The sequence below is a fragment of the Coregonus lavaretus genome (genome assembly GCF_964263955.1).
Source record: "Coregonus lavaretus genome assembly, chromosome: 3".
Taxonomy (NCBI): domain Eukaryota; kingdom Metazoa; phylum Chordata; class Actinopteri; order Salmoniformes; family Salmonidae; genus Coregonus; species Coregonus lavaretus.
The window spans coordinates 7,527,137-7,543,955 of NC_139990.1; the positions used below are offsets into that span (position 1 = coordinate 7,527,137).

Sequence of the window (16,819 nt, forward strand, 5' to 3'; positions counted from 1 at the left end):
AGGTATGGTGTTCTTCGGATGCAACTCAGCATTCTTTGTCCTCCAAACACGACGAGTTGAGTTTGACCATATGACATTCTCCCAATCCTCTTCTGGATCATCCAAATGCACTCTAGCAAACTTCAGACGGGCCTGGACATGTACTGGCTTAAGCATGGGGACACGTCTGGCACTGCAGGATTTGAGTCCCTGGCGGCGTAGTGTGTTACTGATGGTAGGCTTTGTTACTTTGGTCCCAGCTCTCTGCAGGTCATTCACTAGGTCCCCCCGTGTGGTTCTGGGATCTTTGCTCACCGTTCTTGTGATCATTTTGACCCCACGGGGTGAGATCTTGCGTGGAGCCCCAGATCGAGGGAGATTATCAGTGGTCTTGTATGTCTTCCATTTCCTAATAATTGCTCCCACAGTTGATTTCTTCAAACCAAGCTGCTTACCTATTGCAGATTCAGTCTTCCCAGCCTGGTGCAGGTCTACAATTTTGGTTCTGGTGTCCTTTGACAGCTCTTTGGTCTTGGCCATAGTGGAGTTTGGAGTGTGACTGTTTGAGGTTGTGGACAGGTGTCTTTTATACTGATAACGAGTTCAAACAGGTGCCATTAATACAGGTAACGAGTGGAGGACAGAGGAGCCTTTTAAAGAAGAAGTTACAGGTCTGTGAGAGCCAGAAATCTTGCTTGTTTGTAAGTGACCAAATACTTATTTTCCACCATCATTTGCAAATAAATTCATTAAAAATCCTATAATGTGAGGCCTCTCTGTGAGGCCTCTCTCATCTTTTTAAGTGGGAGAACTTGCACAATTGGTGGCTGACTAAATACTTTTTTCCCCCACTGTAAATGTGCCCATTTGGGGGTCTGATAGTATTTCTGATTGGCTTAATGCACCACCACTAATGAGCTGTGGAGCTTCTCAAAGTAATGTTTTCTTCACCTCAAACAGCAAGCAAACAAAGTCTGTTTTTACATCCATTGAGAATGTCAATAGTTCCTCAATGTATTTGAAAGATCTTTCCCGCTCTCTCCCTTTCGATAACCACTCAGAATGAAAGGGAAAAATGTCATGCTCTGATTCAGTGGAAACACATAAAATAGGCCTACCTGATGACCTCTTATCACTTGCGCAAATAGCCTACAGCTGTGTCTGTCCCGAGCTCACTGGTGCAGGAAACTCTGAGGACCCAGAATATTTTGTACAATGTTGCAAGTTTGCTAGCTCAAGCTTCAGCCTGACCCAAGTTAATAGTTGATACAATGTTTCAAGTTCATTGCAGACAGGCCATGCATAGCCAATGTGATTTATAAGATATTTATCTTTATCAGGATATTTTCTACCTGCAGGCTGCAATGTTTTTTTATTTGTTGGCTTCATGTAGGCTATTTTTACATAGTTACGGCAATAGAAGTTACTTTTTAGGTTTGTATAATTTTCATTTAGATTTGGATATCATTTTCATTAACCACATGACAATGATTTTGAGATACAAAGACGTTATTATAAATTCAATGAAACCTTTCCATCAAAATGTGCATATGAAAATCATAACTGGCACGCAGATCGGTAGAAATGGTAAGATAAATTGGCATTCCACATGAGAAAGTTGCCAACTCCTCGCCTATTACCGGCAACTTCAGGAGAGTAACAGCAGAATCTGCGAAAGCCAGCAGGAGCGAGAGGAGGATGGTCAGGTTAAGGATTTTTTCTTCTGGTTATCTAGATCTCTGGCTCCCTCTTGAGTCATTTGTGTGTTATTTCATCAAACAGTAAGCTTAAAGTGTCAGACAAGCTCAATGTATATAGTTGATTATATTAAAACACTTAAGGTGTGTCTATATATGGAAAAATACACGTTTTAAAATGTTGACCGATCGATTGGTCGAAAGAACAGACTACTTTCGGTCGACAAAGATTTTTTTTGGGTCGGGGACAGCCCTAACCCTTGGGCAAAAGATGTGCTGAACATTGTATTATGTTATTCAATGTTGATAGTTCTATTTTAGTACAGAAACGGTTCTATACATGTATGCATCTCAACTCCTGTTATGAAAGGATCAAATCCCTCCCCTAGAATACTGACCTCCATCCATAGACCTAACAGAGGACTAAGAGGGCTTTTCAGAGTGTGGACCAATAGGATTTATATCTTTGAGCAGGGAATATCTCTGCTTCAGTCAGAAGCATGCATGCTATCAGCTCAAAGATAAGACTTTGATGACCTACTGAGAGAGAAGCTGGAGAGCGAGAGAGAAAGTGTAACAGGGAGATGGGGAAAGTGATTACTTGACAGTGAGCTTAAATCTGGAATCCTTAATCAGGGATGCAAACCCTTCGTTTCCCGGCGATATTTGCCATTTTGATCTCAATAGGCCATCCACGTGAATCGTGTAGATCCGAAGAAAAAAGTTTGTGGCTTGGGAAGGGGTCTGTTTCTCATATCGAAATCATTGACTGAGCACAGAATTCACCCCTACATGTTATATCCTCCTGATTCCTGCTTACAAGCAAAAACTCAAAACAGGAAGTACCAGTAACTCGCTCAATACGGAAATGGTCAGATGAAGCGGATGCTAAGCTACAGGACTGTTTCGCTAGCACAGACTGGAATATGTTCCTGGATTCATCTGATGGCATTGAGGAGTTTACCATATCAGTCACCGGCTTCATTAATAAGTGCATCAATGACGTCGTCCCCACAGTGACCGTACGTACAGTGCTTTCGGAATGTATTCAGCCCCCTTGACTTTTTCCAAATGTAGTTATGTTACAGCCTTAAAAAAATAAAATCTAATCAATCTACACACAATACCCCATAATGACAAAGCAAAAACAGATCTTCAGATTTTTTTGGCAAATTTATACAAAATAAAAACCGGAAATATTACATTTACATAAGTATTCAGACCCTTTACTCAGTACTTTGTTGAAGCACCTTTGGTAGCGATTACTTATTGGGTATGACGCTACAAGCTTGGCACACCTGTATTTGGGTGGTTTCTCCCATTTTTCTCTGCAGATCCTCTCAAGCTCTGTCAGGTTGGATAAGGAGCGTCGCTGCACTGCTATCTTCAGTTCTCTCCAGAGATGTTCGATCGGGTTCAAGTCCGGGCTCTGGCTGGGCCAGTCAAGAACATTCAGAGACTTGTCCCGAAGCCACTCCTGCGTTGTCTTGGCTGTGTGCTTAGACTCGTTGTCCTGTTGGAAGGTGAACCTTTGCCCCAGTCTGAGGTCCTGAGCTCTCTGGAGCAGGTTTTCATCAAGGGTCTCTGTACTTTGCTCCGTTCAACTTTCCCTCAATCCTGACTAGTCTCCCAGTCCCTGCCGTTGAAAAACATCCCCATAGCATGATGCTGCCACCACCATGCTCCACCGTAGGGATGGTGCCAGGTTTCCTCCAGACCAAGTTCAATCTTGGTTTCATCAGACCAGAGAATCTTGTTTCTCATGGTCTGAGAGTCCTTTAGGTGCCTTTTGGCAAACTCCAAGTGGGCTGTCATGTGCCTTTTACTGAGGAGTGGCTTCCGTCTGGCCACTCTACCATAAAGGCCTGATTGGTGGAGTGCTGTAGAGATGGTTGTCCTTCTGGAAGGTTCTCCCATCTCCACAGAGGAACTCTGGAGCTCTGTCAGGGTGACCATTGGGTTCTTGGTCACCTCACTGACCAAGGCCCTTCTTCCCCGATTGCTCAGTTTGGCCGGGCGGCCAGCTCTAGGAAGAGTCTTGGTGGTTCCAAACTTGTTCCATTTAAGAATGATGTAGGCCACTGTGTTCTTGGGGACCTTCAATGCTGCAGAAATGTTTTGGTACCCTTCCCCAGATCTGTGCCTCGACACAATCCTGTCTCGGAGCTCTACGGACAATTCCTTCGACCTCATGGCTTGGTTTTTGTCAACTGTGGGACCTTATATAGACAGGTGTATGCCCTTCCAAATCATGTCCAATCAATTGAATTTACCACAGGTGGACTCCAATCAAGTTGTAGAAACATCTCAAGGATGATCAATGGAAACAGGATGCACCTGAGCTCAATTCCGAGTCTCATAGCAAAGGGTCTGAATACTTATGTAAATAAGGTATATATATTTATTATTTTGAATGCAGTGTACATATCCCAACCAGAAGCCAAGGATTACAGACAACATCCACACTGAGCTAAAGGCTAGAGCTGCCGATTTCAAGGAGTGGGACACTAATCCGGATGCTTATAAGACCGTTACACCCTCTGACAAACCATCAAACAGGAAAAGCGTCAATACAGGACTAAGGTCGAATCCTACTACCTGGCTCTGACGCTCGTCGGATGTGGCAGGGCTTGCAAACTATCACAGAGTACAAAGGGAAACCCAGCCGCGAGCTGCCCAATGACGTGAGCCTACCAGACGAGCTAAATGGTTTCTCTGCTCGCTTCGATTCAAGCAAAACTGAACCATGCATGAGAGCACCAGCTGTTCTGGACGACTGTGTGATCACGCTCTCCGTAGCCGATGTGAGTAAGACCTTTAAACAGGTTAACATTCACAAGGCCAGACAGATTTCCAGGACGCGCACTCCGAGCATGCGTTGACCTCTATACCAGGCGGTGTCAGAGGAAGGCCCTAAAAATTGTCAAAGACTCCAGCCACCCAAGTCTGGAACCGAAAGGATCCTGAACAGCTTCTACCCCCAAGCCATAAGACTTCTAAATAGTTAGTCCGGGTAGCTATTTAGTTAAGTATTTAACTATCTGCATTGACTCTTTTTGCACTAAGTTTTTTGACACACACTCTTCTGCTACTGTTTATTATCAGTCACTTATTCCTAGTTATATGTACATATCTGTACGGACCCCTGCACATCGACTTGGTACTGGTACTCCCTGTATATAGCCAAGTTATAGTTACGCATTGTGTATTTATTATTACTTTTATTATTAAGTGTTTTACTTTTCTATTATTTCACAATTTTCTTTCTCTCTGCATTGTTGGGAAGGGCCCGTAAGTAAGCATTTCACTGTTAGTCTACACCTGATGTTTACGAAGCATGTGCCACATTTTTTTTTGATTTGACATCAAACAGAGTTCAGAGCGTGATGTCAGATATGTCATATCAGAATGAGTGCTTCATCCAATATCACGTGTGACAGCTGTGATCAGCCAGCCACATCCCCTCCCAGCCGTCACCTGCTTCTCTCCATCAGCTTATTCAGCGCATCTCCATCAGCTTTATATTTCATTTAGCCGTGATGGCAAGCTGGGGTGTGAAGACACTTATCAGTCTTCTGTTGTTGCATTTGTTTCTAATTATTGGAGCAGCTCGCAGCCTGTTAGAACCAAGAGCACAAGACAGTTTGACAAGGCTTCGCTTTCACACAGCCTCTGAGGGAAGGGAAAATGGGATACCTAGTCAGTTGTACAACTGAATGCATTCAACTGAAATGTCTTCTGTATTTAAGCCAACCCCTCTGAATCAGTACCATAACAGAGCACAGTGACAGTCATGCTTGTGCCATTACATCACTGAAAACCGGATCTCTAGGCCAAAACATTCAAAAGTTTTACCCTTTCCCCTTTCTACCACAATTCACACACATTTGATATAATTTCATAAACCACTCGCGGGCCGCTAATTGTTGGTTTGCAAACCAACAGCCTTGTTTAGTCATGTTACCTAGCTAGCTTAACAACCTGCTAACAACCTGGTAACTTGACCAATAGGCTATGCACCAATTTGGGTGGCACAGGAAGAACAGAAAAGAGATTGATAGCCCACTCAAAGAGATGTGCTTCAAAGGTAGGATACATATGCCTAGCTATATCTTAAGCAAAATCTATTTATTTTTCTGGTGTTCCTTAAATTCTGTTTGGTGCTTAACTTTTCTATGTTGGGAGCAGTGTGAAGTTAAATTCAATGTGTTGTATTGAGTTAGTTGTGAATATCAGGGACAGGTTTTTATGTAGCACACATGCAGAACGTATAGAAAATGGGAACAGACGTCCTGGGGGCGGGGCGAACAGGGTGCTACATATTTTATTTCCGTGGTATCACAATAGACCTACTACTCAGTATCGTGATACTACTCAGTATCGTGCTACTTGGCCTGGTATTGCATCCTTAGTCAAATGTTGGTATCGTGACAACACTACTCTGAAAATAAGCACATGTTTGGGCCCTCACCAGTTTGTATCCCTGTTAATGGTCAAACTGCCACGTCCATTTGTGATATTACAACAACCAAGACTGCAAACAAGGAACACTGTTTCTTTCCCCTCTGACATCATTGCATGTGTGATAGAACAGCAGCATATGTACTGCCATTTTGTTTTACCATGATGCTCGACGTGCCCCAGCTCTACTTCCTCAACAAAACAATAACAACCTGTTTCCCCTACTGCAGATTCCATCTTTAAGACAGCGAACACAATTTATAACCTCAATGTTGCTCTTCTCTTCACATTTTACTTCCCTTTCTCATCCTTCCCTTCTTCTGCTCATCCCCATCTCTCCCCCTCTCTCCATCCCCCTCTCCCCATCTCTCCATCCCCCTCTCTCTATCTCTCCCCCTCTCTCCATCCCCCTCTCTCTATCTGTCCCCCTCTCCCCATCTCTCCCCCTCTCTCCATCCCCCTCTCTTCCCCTCTCTCCATCCCCCTCTCTCTATCTCTCCCCCTCTCTCCATCCCCCATCTCTCATCCCCCTTTCTCTCTCCCCCTCTCTCCACCCCCCTCTCTCTATCTCTCCCCCTCTATCTCTCCATCTCTCATCCCCCTCTCTCTATCTCTCTCCACCCCCCTCTACCCATCCCCCCTCTCCATCTCTCTCCATCCCCCTCTCTCTATCTCTCCCCCTCTCTCCATCCCCCTCTCTCTATCTCTCCATCTCTCATCCCCCTCTCTCTATCTCTCTCCAACCCCCTCTACCCATCCCCCCTCTCCCCCTCTCTCCATCCCCCTCTCCCCCTCTCTCCATCCCCCTCTCCCCATCTCTCCATCCCCCTCTCTCATCTCTCCATTCCCCTCTCTCTATCTCTCCCCTTCTCGCTATCTCTACCGCTCTCTCATCTCTCCATCCCCCTCTTTCTATCTCTCTCCATCCCCCTCTCCCCCTCTCTCCATCCCCCTCTCCATCTCTCCATCTCTCCATCTCTCCTCCTCTCTCCATCGCTCCATCCCCCTCTCGCTATATCCCCCTATCTTGATCTCTCTATCTCTCCATCCCTCTCTATCCCCCTCTCGTTCTCCCTCTCAGTCGCTCCTTGAGGCCCACGACATGGTAGCCTCTAAGTGCTATGAGGCCGTGCCCCCAGCTGAGCTGTCTAATGAGGCGCTGGTGAACAGTTCTCTGATGCAGGCCGATGCTGTACGCATGATCGGCATCCGCAAGAAGGCTGGAGAACCACTGGTGAGCGAGTGAGAGAGTGAGTGTGGGAGAGATCGAGAGGGAGAGAGATGGAGAGTTTGTGTGTGCGTTTCTGCATCTCTGCAATGATTTCATTGACCATCTATCTGTTCCTTCCCTCTCTCAGGGAGTGACGTTCAGAGTGGAGAAGGAGGAGCTGGTCATCGCTAGGATCCTCCACGGAGGGATGATTGACAGGCAGGGTCTGCTGCACGTGGGTGACATCATAAAGGAAGTGAATGGGCGGGACGTAGGGAACAACCCCACTGAGCTGCAGGAGATGCTGAAGGACTGCAGCGGAGGAATCACTCTGAAGATACTGCCTAGTTATAGAGATGCACCCGCCCCACCACAGGTACACACACACACACACACACACACACACACACACACACAGCACATGCAGGAACACACATGGACGCACACATGTGCCCTCACACACTCAAGGATTCATTCTCTCTCTCTCTCTCTCTCTCTCTCTCTCTCTCTCTCTCTCTCTCTCTCTCTCTCTCTCTCTCTCTCTCTCTCTCTCTCTCTCTCTCTCTCTCTCTCTCTCTCTCTCTCTCTCTCTCTCTCTCTCTCTCTCTCTCTCTCTCTCTCTCTCTCTCTCTCACCCGTCACATACATCACTTAAACAGCCACATGGATGCATACAATCACGCAGGTCCACACACAGACACACACACTCACAGCTTTCTCCTATTTGGCTGTGTAAAAGCTGCAGATGTTTGGTGGTGGTGGGAGACTGGTGGTGAAGTGAGTCCTGGGGCTGTCCCAAAATGCCCTGCTCTGGAATCTGAACCCTGGCTGAGAGCCCTGTTAATAACACTCCACATGATATCTGGGCCAGGGAGACACACACACACACAACATTGAACACGTAGACACATGCCGGCATGCACGTAGACCCAGACACACAGAAAAACACACACACACACAGACACACAACCATGAAACAGTTACTGTACTCTGGCATGCATGCTCACACACACATATGCACTGTACACACACAAGTCTATCCTGACACCTGCTCTACAAGTAGTGCAAACAAGCACACACACCAACGGACACACACACACACACACACCCCAATAGACACACATGCATGCATGCTCTTACTGAACAGACACACACCCACACTGTACATACTCACACACATACAGTCCGGATCTTGTTTTAGTGTTTCTGTCTGGCTGCCAGTGTAAGATGACAGTGCCCAGACCACGCACCTCTCTTGGCAAATACCTCTGTTGGCATGATGTGAACGCCTGTGATCTGTCCTGCACTAGATATCTCATATGGTGTGTGTGTGTACAGTATAAACATGCACTTAGTGCTGCTTTAAACCCAAACTTCACTCTTATCTCTAACACTTCAAAACACTAATCCTTCCACTAACCTTATCTACCTAGCTGTTGTGTATAGAGAAAGACTAGATTGACTGTATATAGTTATAGTTTGGTTGTAGAAGCATTACATTTTAGTCATTTAGCAGATGCTCTTATCCAGAGTGACTTACAGTTAGTGAGTGCATACATTATTTTTTATACTGGCCCCCCGTGGGAATCGAACCCACAACCCTGGCGTTGCAAACGCCATGCTCTACCAACTGAGCTACATCCCTGCACCATTGAAGCACCATTGATTAACATCAAACCTCCCTTTTCTCAGGTGTACGTGCAACCACACTTTGACTACGATCCAGCAAATGACCATCTCATCCCATGCCGAGAGGCGGGGATTGGCTTCAAGAGGGGGGACCTCCTTCAGATCGTCAACAGGGAGGACCCCAACTGGTGGCAGGTGATGATGGTGGTGATCCTCAACAACAACAATAAATAGTTTTTTTTGTACTGGTTTCTACTGGTTTGTAACTTCTTCTGGTCTCTACTGGTTTATACTGGTCTCTACAGATTTTACTGGTTTCTACTGGTTGGGTGAGACAATTGTTCTGATGTCTGGTGTGCTCTCCTGTGCTAGGCGTGTCATGTGGTTGGTGGAGCCACTGGACTGATCCCCAGTCAGTTCCTGGAGGAGAAGAGGAAAGCCTTCGTCCCACGAGACTTTGACGGCTCAGGTACAGCTTGACTTTGCCTCCTAGCTTCATTCTCAGCTAGATGAGCTAACCTGAGCTGACTGGCAACTGTGTGTGGATCTTTTACATAATGTAGCCAATGACTGCTTGGATTTGAATCAGTGGAGAGCACTTACTTTGAATTGTTTAGTTGGTCTGCCACTGTGAGGTAGCCTTGCCTGCCAGGCTGAGGTCAATGAGGTCATGAGATAATTACTCAGTAACGCTCCATAGAATGGGTTATGGTGCCCCCTTCTGGCCTTCAGATGCAAAGACAGATAGGAAAGATACTTGCACCTGTATTGATGTGTGAATTGATATGTGTATTGATGTGTGATTATGTGTGTTTTTGTGTGCAACAGGGATCCTGTGCGGTACGATAACTGGAAAGAAGAAGAAAAAGATGATGTACCTAACAGCCAAGAACGCAGGTGAGCATTCATACTCGTCTCTCATTGACTGATTCTGTCATGGCTCATTCTTCTAATTGGTTTTGTGCTGGGGCTTCCTGACTGTGTAGTTCCCCATTTACTAATCTGCATTTTACGTTTCCTATTTCCTTATTTTATTGACTGACACCACTACATTCTCCTCTGTGATTGGCTAACTCTTGTGTGTTCCTCTCTGTGATTGGCTGAGGGCAGAGTTTGACAGGCACGAGCTGCAGATCTATGAGGAGGTGGCCAAGATGCCCCCGTTCCAGAGGAAGACTCTGGTTCTGATTGGAGCCCAGGGGGTGGGCCGCCGCAGCCTCAAGAACCGACTGGTGGTCCTCAACCCAACATGCTTCGGAACCACCATCCCTTGTGAGTCAAGAACCCATACCGTTCTAATTCTATGCTAGAACCCCCCTCCAGAACCTAATGGACCACTGTACTCTCAGGACACTGTCAGAACAGACAGAAACCCTGGAGAACATTTCATTTGGCTGCTTTAAGTTAGCCTGTCTCGTGATCTTCCCCGTTGCTCCACTGTTCTTCTCGCATTCATGTTCATTCTCTCTCCATCTCTCTCCCACCTCCCTTTCGATTCTCTCAAACGCCTTTTCTCTTCTTGCCCCACCTCCCCCCCGCCTTCCTCCCTCTCTCTCTCTTCTTGTCTCTCCTCTCCTCCCTCCCTCAGTCACCTCCCGGCGTCCCCGTGACGATGAGCTGGACGGTAAGTCGTACCGGTTTGTGACGCGGACGGAGATGGAGGCGGACGTGAAGGCGGGCGGCTACCTGGAGCACGGGGAGTACGACGGGAACCTCTACGGAACCAAGATGGACTCCATCCACGAGGTGGTGGACACGGGCCGCACCTGCATCCTGGACGTCAACCCACAGGTCACAATCAAATCAAATCAAACTTTATTTAAAGTGCATTTAAAAAGCCCAAAACATAGTTTTACTGTAAAAAGAAAAAAAGACTGTATAATCCTACTATGAGATACTGTACATGGTCTGGTTGTCTCTGTCTGTCTGTCTGTCTGTCTGTCTGTATGTATGTATGTATGTATGTATGTATGTATGTATGTCTGTGGATATCTTTATCATCTTTAGCTGGTTCACTGACCCTCTGTCTGGACTGTAGGCTCTGAAGGTACTAAAGACAGCAGAGTTCATGCCGTATGTGGTGTTCATCGCAGCACCAGAGTTTGAGACGCTCAAGGCCATGCACAAAGCTACGGTGGATGCTGGAATCACCACCAAACAACTCACGGTCAGAACCTTTTCCTGGGCATAGACACTGAGCCACTTATTCCCAGAGTATTTTCACGTTGTTTTCTGGTATCCTTCCATTGTTATGTGATTTTAGGGCGTTATGTTGTTTTTTATGGAACATTCTCTCGCTAGAACACATAGTGTACTGTGCTTGTTATCCACTGCTTCTCAGGAAGATGCACACACCGAGAGAGAGACACACACACACACACACACTCACCCTCTTGTCTCTGTCCCTGTCAGGATGTGGATCTGAGGAAGACTGTTGATGAGAGTGCTCGTATCCAGAGGACCTACAACCACTACTTCGACCTCACCATCACCAACGACAACCTGGACCGCGCCTTTGAGACGCTACAGGCTGCCGTCGACAAACTCTGCTCCGAACCACAGTGGGTCCCTGTCAACTGGGTCTACTGAACCCCAACCGGACACTGTCTGACCGGTCAACTTGACCGTGCATGTGTTCGACCACAGAGACAGGGGAAAGAAAAGGAGAAAGGGACTTTGATGGGAAAAACCAAACCAACCGCCTCATCCCTCCTCCTCTCTCCCTTTGTCCTGCACACAATGCAAATCTTTTCTACTCGAAACTCAAAGGGAAATAGTTCTTATTTATTTTAATATTTGTAACTTTTTACGAAATATCTTTCTATTCATACCAACGTGGAATTCAGAAACATTCAAAAAAGAAACATCAAGGCCATATTTATTTGTTGTTGTGTTAGTTTTTTGTAGTTGTTCCTCTGAGAACGGATGTTTTTTTTCTTCTCCGAGGACCGCTCTAGAAATAGTTTTTATTATTGTTATATCAACACAGGTCAAGAAGGAAGATGACACTATGGAATATTCCAGAACTCTGAGCAGTGTTGCCAAGGAAACCTGTTTACGGCACGCGTTATTGCCATGACAACTAGCGTGTCTCAGTCCAAATCCTGTGAAGCCCCCTCTTGTGATTGTCATAGGACCTCCCACCCCCCCTCCAAAGAAAATCCCCTACAGTGACCTGTAGTATGTACTGTAGCTGGCTACCCCTTGATCTGTTTGTGTTTACCTCTTTAGAATTATGACTTAAGCAACAATTCACTTGTTGTCTGAATATCTATCCCTCACACATCCTACAAAGACAATGAAGGAAAAAAGCTTTACACTTTACATTGTAGTATTGAAGATCAGGATCAAAACACTGTGTCTGTGTTTCACTCACTTTGAGTTGTCTGTGCTTTTATTTTATTACCGTATGATTCACTGTCTTTGGTTGCTATGATGATCTTTTTAGCTTAGTGACATTTGTCTCCCATGATCCTTTGCTTTGTGTTGTTGTTTTCTAATATTGAACAAATACTACATCCTGTTTTGAAGCGTTCTGTCTGTGTTGTGTCGACAGCATGACCATCAGAATACCACTCACCATCTACCCTAATCTGCATGTAAGGTGCTTATTGTTGTTTTTTAATCTGTGGCTATCGCACAGTCCTCTCCTCCAGTATCACAAAGCTCCAAAGCCCTCCTGTGCTGTAACCTAAATACTACATTCTGACTGTTTCCTGTGGTCACTCTGAAAGATGTCCCAACTCGTGACCAATAACATACATCTCTAATAGTAATACATTGTTACAATAAATTAACTGAAATTGAGCTAGAAAGTTGTCCTTTTTTGTTTTGGGTGATGGCTATGTTTAGTTTATATTTAGTGCGGTAATATTTAAAGCCATTCAGAGACAATGGATGGTTCATAAATATACAGTATATGTTATTAAAAATACACAGCATGCATAGTTTTGTGGCAGCATTGCAACTATGTAGAATTGTGAAATGACAGAATGCACAATATTTATATACTACTGAAAAGCATGATAATCTAACACATAGCAATATGCTAATGACTTGATGTTTAACAGAGGGGATACGTCTACATACAGTACATACTCATTCTGACAAAGCCATACCACTACATCTAACAGTACCAGCAACTGGGATGACTCACTAGAAATCAGTAGAAATCTATAATATGAGTCCATAATCTCACAAGTTTTACTTATTGTCTGTATATAGTGGTATATTCATAAACTTAATAAACATTTCATTTAAGCAACATGATATATTAAAATAAGCAAATTCATTTCTCTTTTGGAATAAAAAAATATTCTGTATACATGTTTTATCTGTATGAGCATGCAGAAAGAACGTAAAGCTTATTTTGAAATAATAGGGTGTAAGAGCAGCATTTTAGTGCATTGAGATTGAGAAGTCTGCTTGTCCAGCTTTTGAAAAGTGTTTGAGAACAGAAGTCTTACTTCACATTCTGGAGTGGATTGTTTTACGGCTAATCAAAAAAAGTATATGGTTTCATTGAGAATTAGTAAACATTTGTAAGTGCCACCAAATATACATAATTCATTGAGTGCATATAGGGAAAACACACAAGTGAAACACTGGAGTTTCACACAAAATGTCATATATTTTAAACATACCCATCCATCCATACACACACCCTACCCCTTCCCAGTGTACAGAGATGTCAGTCCTTGCACAGCGATGCACATGACCAATGGAAACACTCCTGGCATTTTTCCGGTCTCCGCCCAAAGCCTGTCAGTCTCTCTCCGCAGCATCACATTGGATGAGAGGAGGAGCTGCTCTGCCCATTGGAATGCCCCCTTGTCCTGCAAGGGGTGGGGCAGTGACTCAAGGGGGAGGGACTGACCGTTTACCTTTAGCTTGATCACCTGTGGGACAGACAACAAGTAAGGTACAGGGCAAAGTCTACAGTAGAATTCATCATGACCACTGTCTGGGTATAACATAGTTCTAAACTAATAATGGATCAGAGTATACATATCAAAGTATTTTATTTGTGATAGAGTTGTTTAGTTTATATGAATTAAAGGAGTCGTGAATCGTAAAATAATATAAAGTGACTGGGGAATTGTATAGTGAATTAAATCAGACTGACCATAGTGTTGAGGGCTTCAGTAGTGAATGATGAGTCGTGTAAAGTGACTGGTGAATTGAATCAGACTGACCATAGTGTTGAGGGCTTCAGTAGTGAATGATGAGTCGTGTAAAGTGACTGGTGAATTGAATCAGACTGACCATAGTGTTGAGGGCTTCAGTAGTGAATGATGAGTCGTGTAAAGTGACTGGTGAATTGAATCAGACTGAACAGAGTGGTGAGGGCTTCAGTAGTGAATGATGAGTCGTGTAAAGTGACTGGTGAATTGAATCAGACTGAACAGAGTGGTGAGGGCTTCAGTAGTGAATGATGAGTCGTGTAAAGTGACTGGTGAATTGAATCAGACTGACCATAGTGTTGAGGGCTTCAGTAGTGAATGATGAGTCGTGTAAAGTGACTGGTGAATTGAATCAGACTGAACAGAGTGGTGAGGGCTTCAGTAGTGAATGATGAGTCGTGTAAAGTGACTGGTGAATTGAATCAGACTGACCATAGTGTTGAGGGCTTCAGTAGTGAATGATGAGTCGTGTAAAGTGACTGGTGAATTGAATCAGACTGAACAGAGTGGTGAGGGCTTCAGTAGTGAATGATGAGTCGTGTAAAGTGACTGGTGAATTGAATCAGACTGAACAGAGTGGTGAGGGCTTCAGTAGTGAATGATGAGTCGTGTAAAGTGACTGGTGAATTGAATCAGACTGACCAGAGTGTTGAGGGCTTCAGTAGTGAATGATGAGTCGTGTAAAGTGACTGGTGAATTGAATCAGACTGAACAGAGTGGTGAGGGCTTCAGTAGTGAATGATGAGTCGTGTAAAGTGACTGGTGAATTGAATCAGACTGAACAGAGTGGTGAGGGCTTCAGTAGTGAATGATGAGTCGTGTAAAGTGACTGGTGAATTGAATCAGACTGAACAGAGTGGTGAGGGCTTCAGTAGTGAATGATGAGTCGTGTAAAGTGACTGGTGAATTGAATCAGACTGAACAGAGTGGTGAGGGCTTCAGTAGTGAATGATGAGTCGTGTAAAGTGACTGGTGAATTGAATCAGACTGACCAGAGTGTTGAGGGCTTCAGTAGTGAATGATGAGTCGTGTAAAGTGACTGGTGAATTGAATCAGACTGACCAGAGTGGTGAGGGCTTCAGTAGTGAATGATGAGTCGTGTAAAGTGACTGGTGAATTGAATCAGACTGACCAGAGTGTTGAGGGCTTCAGTAGTGAATGATGAGTCGTGTAAAGTGACTGGTGAATTGAATCAGACTGAACAGAGTGGTGAGGGCTTCAGTAGTGAATGATGAGTCGTGTAAAGTGACTGGTGAATTGAATCAGACTGAACAGAGTGGTGAGGGCTTCAGTAGTGAATGATGAGTCGTGTAAAGTGACTGGTGAATTGAATCAGACTGAACAGAGTGGTGAGGGCTTCAGTAGTGAATGATGAGTCGTGTAAAGTGACTGGTGAATTGAATCAGACTGAACAGAGTGGTGAGGGCTTCAGTAGTGAATGATGAGTCGTGTAAAGTGACTGGTGAATTGAATCAGACTGACCAGAGTGTTGAGGGCTTCAGTAGTGAATGATGAGTCGTGTAAAGTGACTGGTGAATTGAATCAGACTGAACAGAGTGGTGAGGGCTTCAGTAGTGAATGATGAGTCGTGTAAAGTGACTGGTGAATTGAATCAGACTGAACAGAGTGGTGAGGGCTTCAGTAGTGAATGATGAGTCGTGTAAAGTGACTGGTGAATTGAATCAGACTGACCAGAGTGTTGAGGGCTTCAGTAGTGAATGATGAGTCGTGTAAAGTGACTGGTGAATTGAATCAGACTGAACAGAGTGGTGAGGGCTTCAGTAGTGAATGATGAGTCGTGTAAAGTGACTGGTGAATTGAATCAGACTGAACAGAGTGGTGAGGGCTTCAGTAGTGAATGATGAGTCGTGTAAAGTGACTGGTGAATTGAATCAGACTGACCAGAGTGGTGAGGGCTTCAGTAGTGAATGATGAGTCGTGTAAAGTGACTGGTGAATTGAATCAGACTGACCAGAGTGTTGAGGGCTTCAGTAGTGAATGATGAGTCGTGTAAAGTGACTGGTGAATTGAATCAGACTGACCAGAGTGTTGAGGGCTTCAGTAGTGAATGATGAGTCGTGTAAAGTGACTGGTGAATTGAATCAGACTGACCAGAGTGTTGAGGGCTTCAGTAGTGAATGATGAGTCGTGTAAAGTGACTGGTGAATTGAATCAGACTGACCAGAGTGTTGAGGGCTTCAGTAGTGAATGATGAGTCGTGTAAAGTGACTGGTGAATTGAATCAGACTGACCAGAGTGTTGAGGGCTTCAGTAGTGAATGATGAGTCGTGTAAAGTGACTGGTGAATTGAATCAGACTGACCAGAGTGTTGAGGGCTTCAGTAGTGAATGATGAGTCGTGTAAAGTGACTGGTGAATTGAATCAGACTGACCAGAGTGTTGAGGGCTTCAGTAGTGAATGATGAGTCGTGTAAAGTGACTGGTGAATTGAATCAGACTGACCAGAGTGTTGAGGGCTTCAGTAGTGAATGATGAGTCGTGTAAAGTGACTGGTGAATTGAATCAGACTGACCAGAGTGTTGAGGGCTTCAGTAGTGAATGATGAGTCGTGTAAAGTGACTGGTGAATTGAATCAGACTGACCAGAGTGTTGAGGGCTTCAGTAGTGAATGATGAGTCGTGTAAAGTGACTGGTGAATTG

The 16,819-nt window shown here is 44.7% G+C and overlaps 2 protein-coding genes across 7 annotated transcripts in view; one reads left to right on the forward strand and one right to left on the reverse strand.

Annotated features, from left to right (window-relative positions):
- LOC311124975 (protein PALS2-like) overlaps positions 1-12,783 on the forward strand; it is a 66,224-nt gene extending 53,441 nt beyond the window's left edge. For all 6 annotated transcript variants that reach the window (XM_084158357.1, XM_084158360.1, XM_084158358.1 and 3 more), the window contains 9 exons: positions 7,219-7,371; positions 7,496-7,723; positions 9,040-9,171; positions 9,349-9,445; positions 9,805-9,873; positions 10,087-10,248; positions 10,565-10,767; positions 11,015-11,143; positions 11,389-12,783. In XM_084158357.1, the coding sequence (XP_084014483.1) occupies positions 7,219-7,371; positions 7,496-7,723; positions 9,040-9,171; positions 9,349-9,445; positions 9,805-9,873; positions 10,087-10,248; positions 10,565-10,767; positions 11,015-11,143; positions 11,389-11,565 (1,350 nt within the window). In that variant the 3' untranslated portion in view covers positions 11,566-12,783. The remainder of the gene's footprint in view (positions 1-7,218; positions 7,372-7,495; positions 7,724-9,039; positions 9,172-9,348; positions 9,446-9,804; positions 9,874-10,086; positions 10,249-10,564; positions 10,768-11,014; positions 11,144-11,388) is intronic.
- An 851-nt stretch (positions 12,784-13,634) lies between these two features.
- LOC311125016 (gasdermin-E-like) overlaps positions 13,635-16,819 on the reverse strand; it is a 13,385-nt gene continuing 10,200 nt past the window's right edge. Inside the window, exon 10 of the mRNA XM_084158361.1 lies at positions 13,635-13,874. Within this exon, the coding sequence (XP_084014487.1) occupies positions 13,641-13,874 (234 nt within the window). The 3' untranslated portion in view covers positions 13,635-13,640. The remainder of the gene's footprint in view (positions 13,875-16,819) is intronic.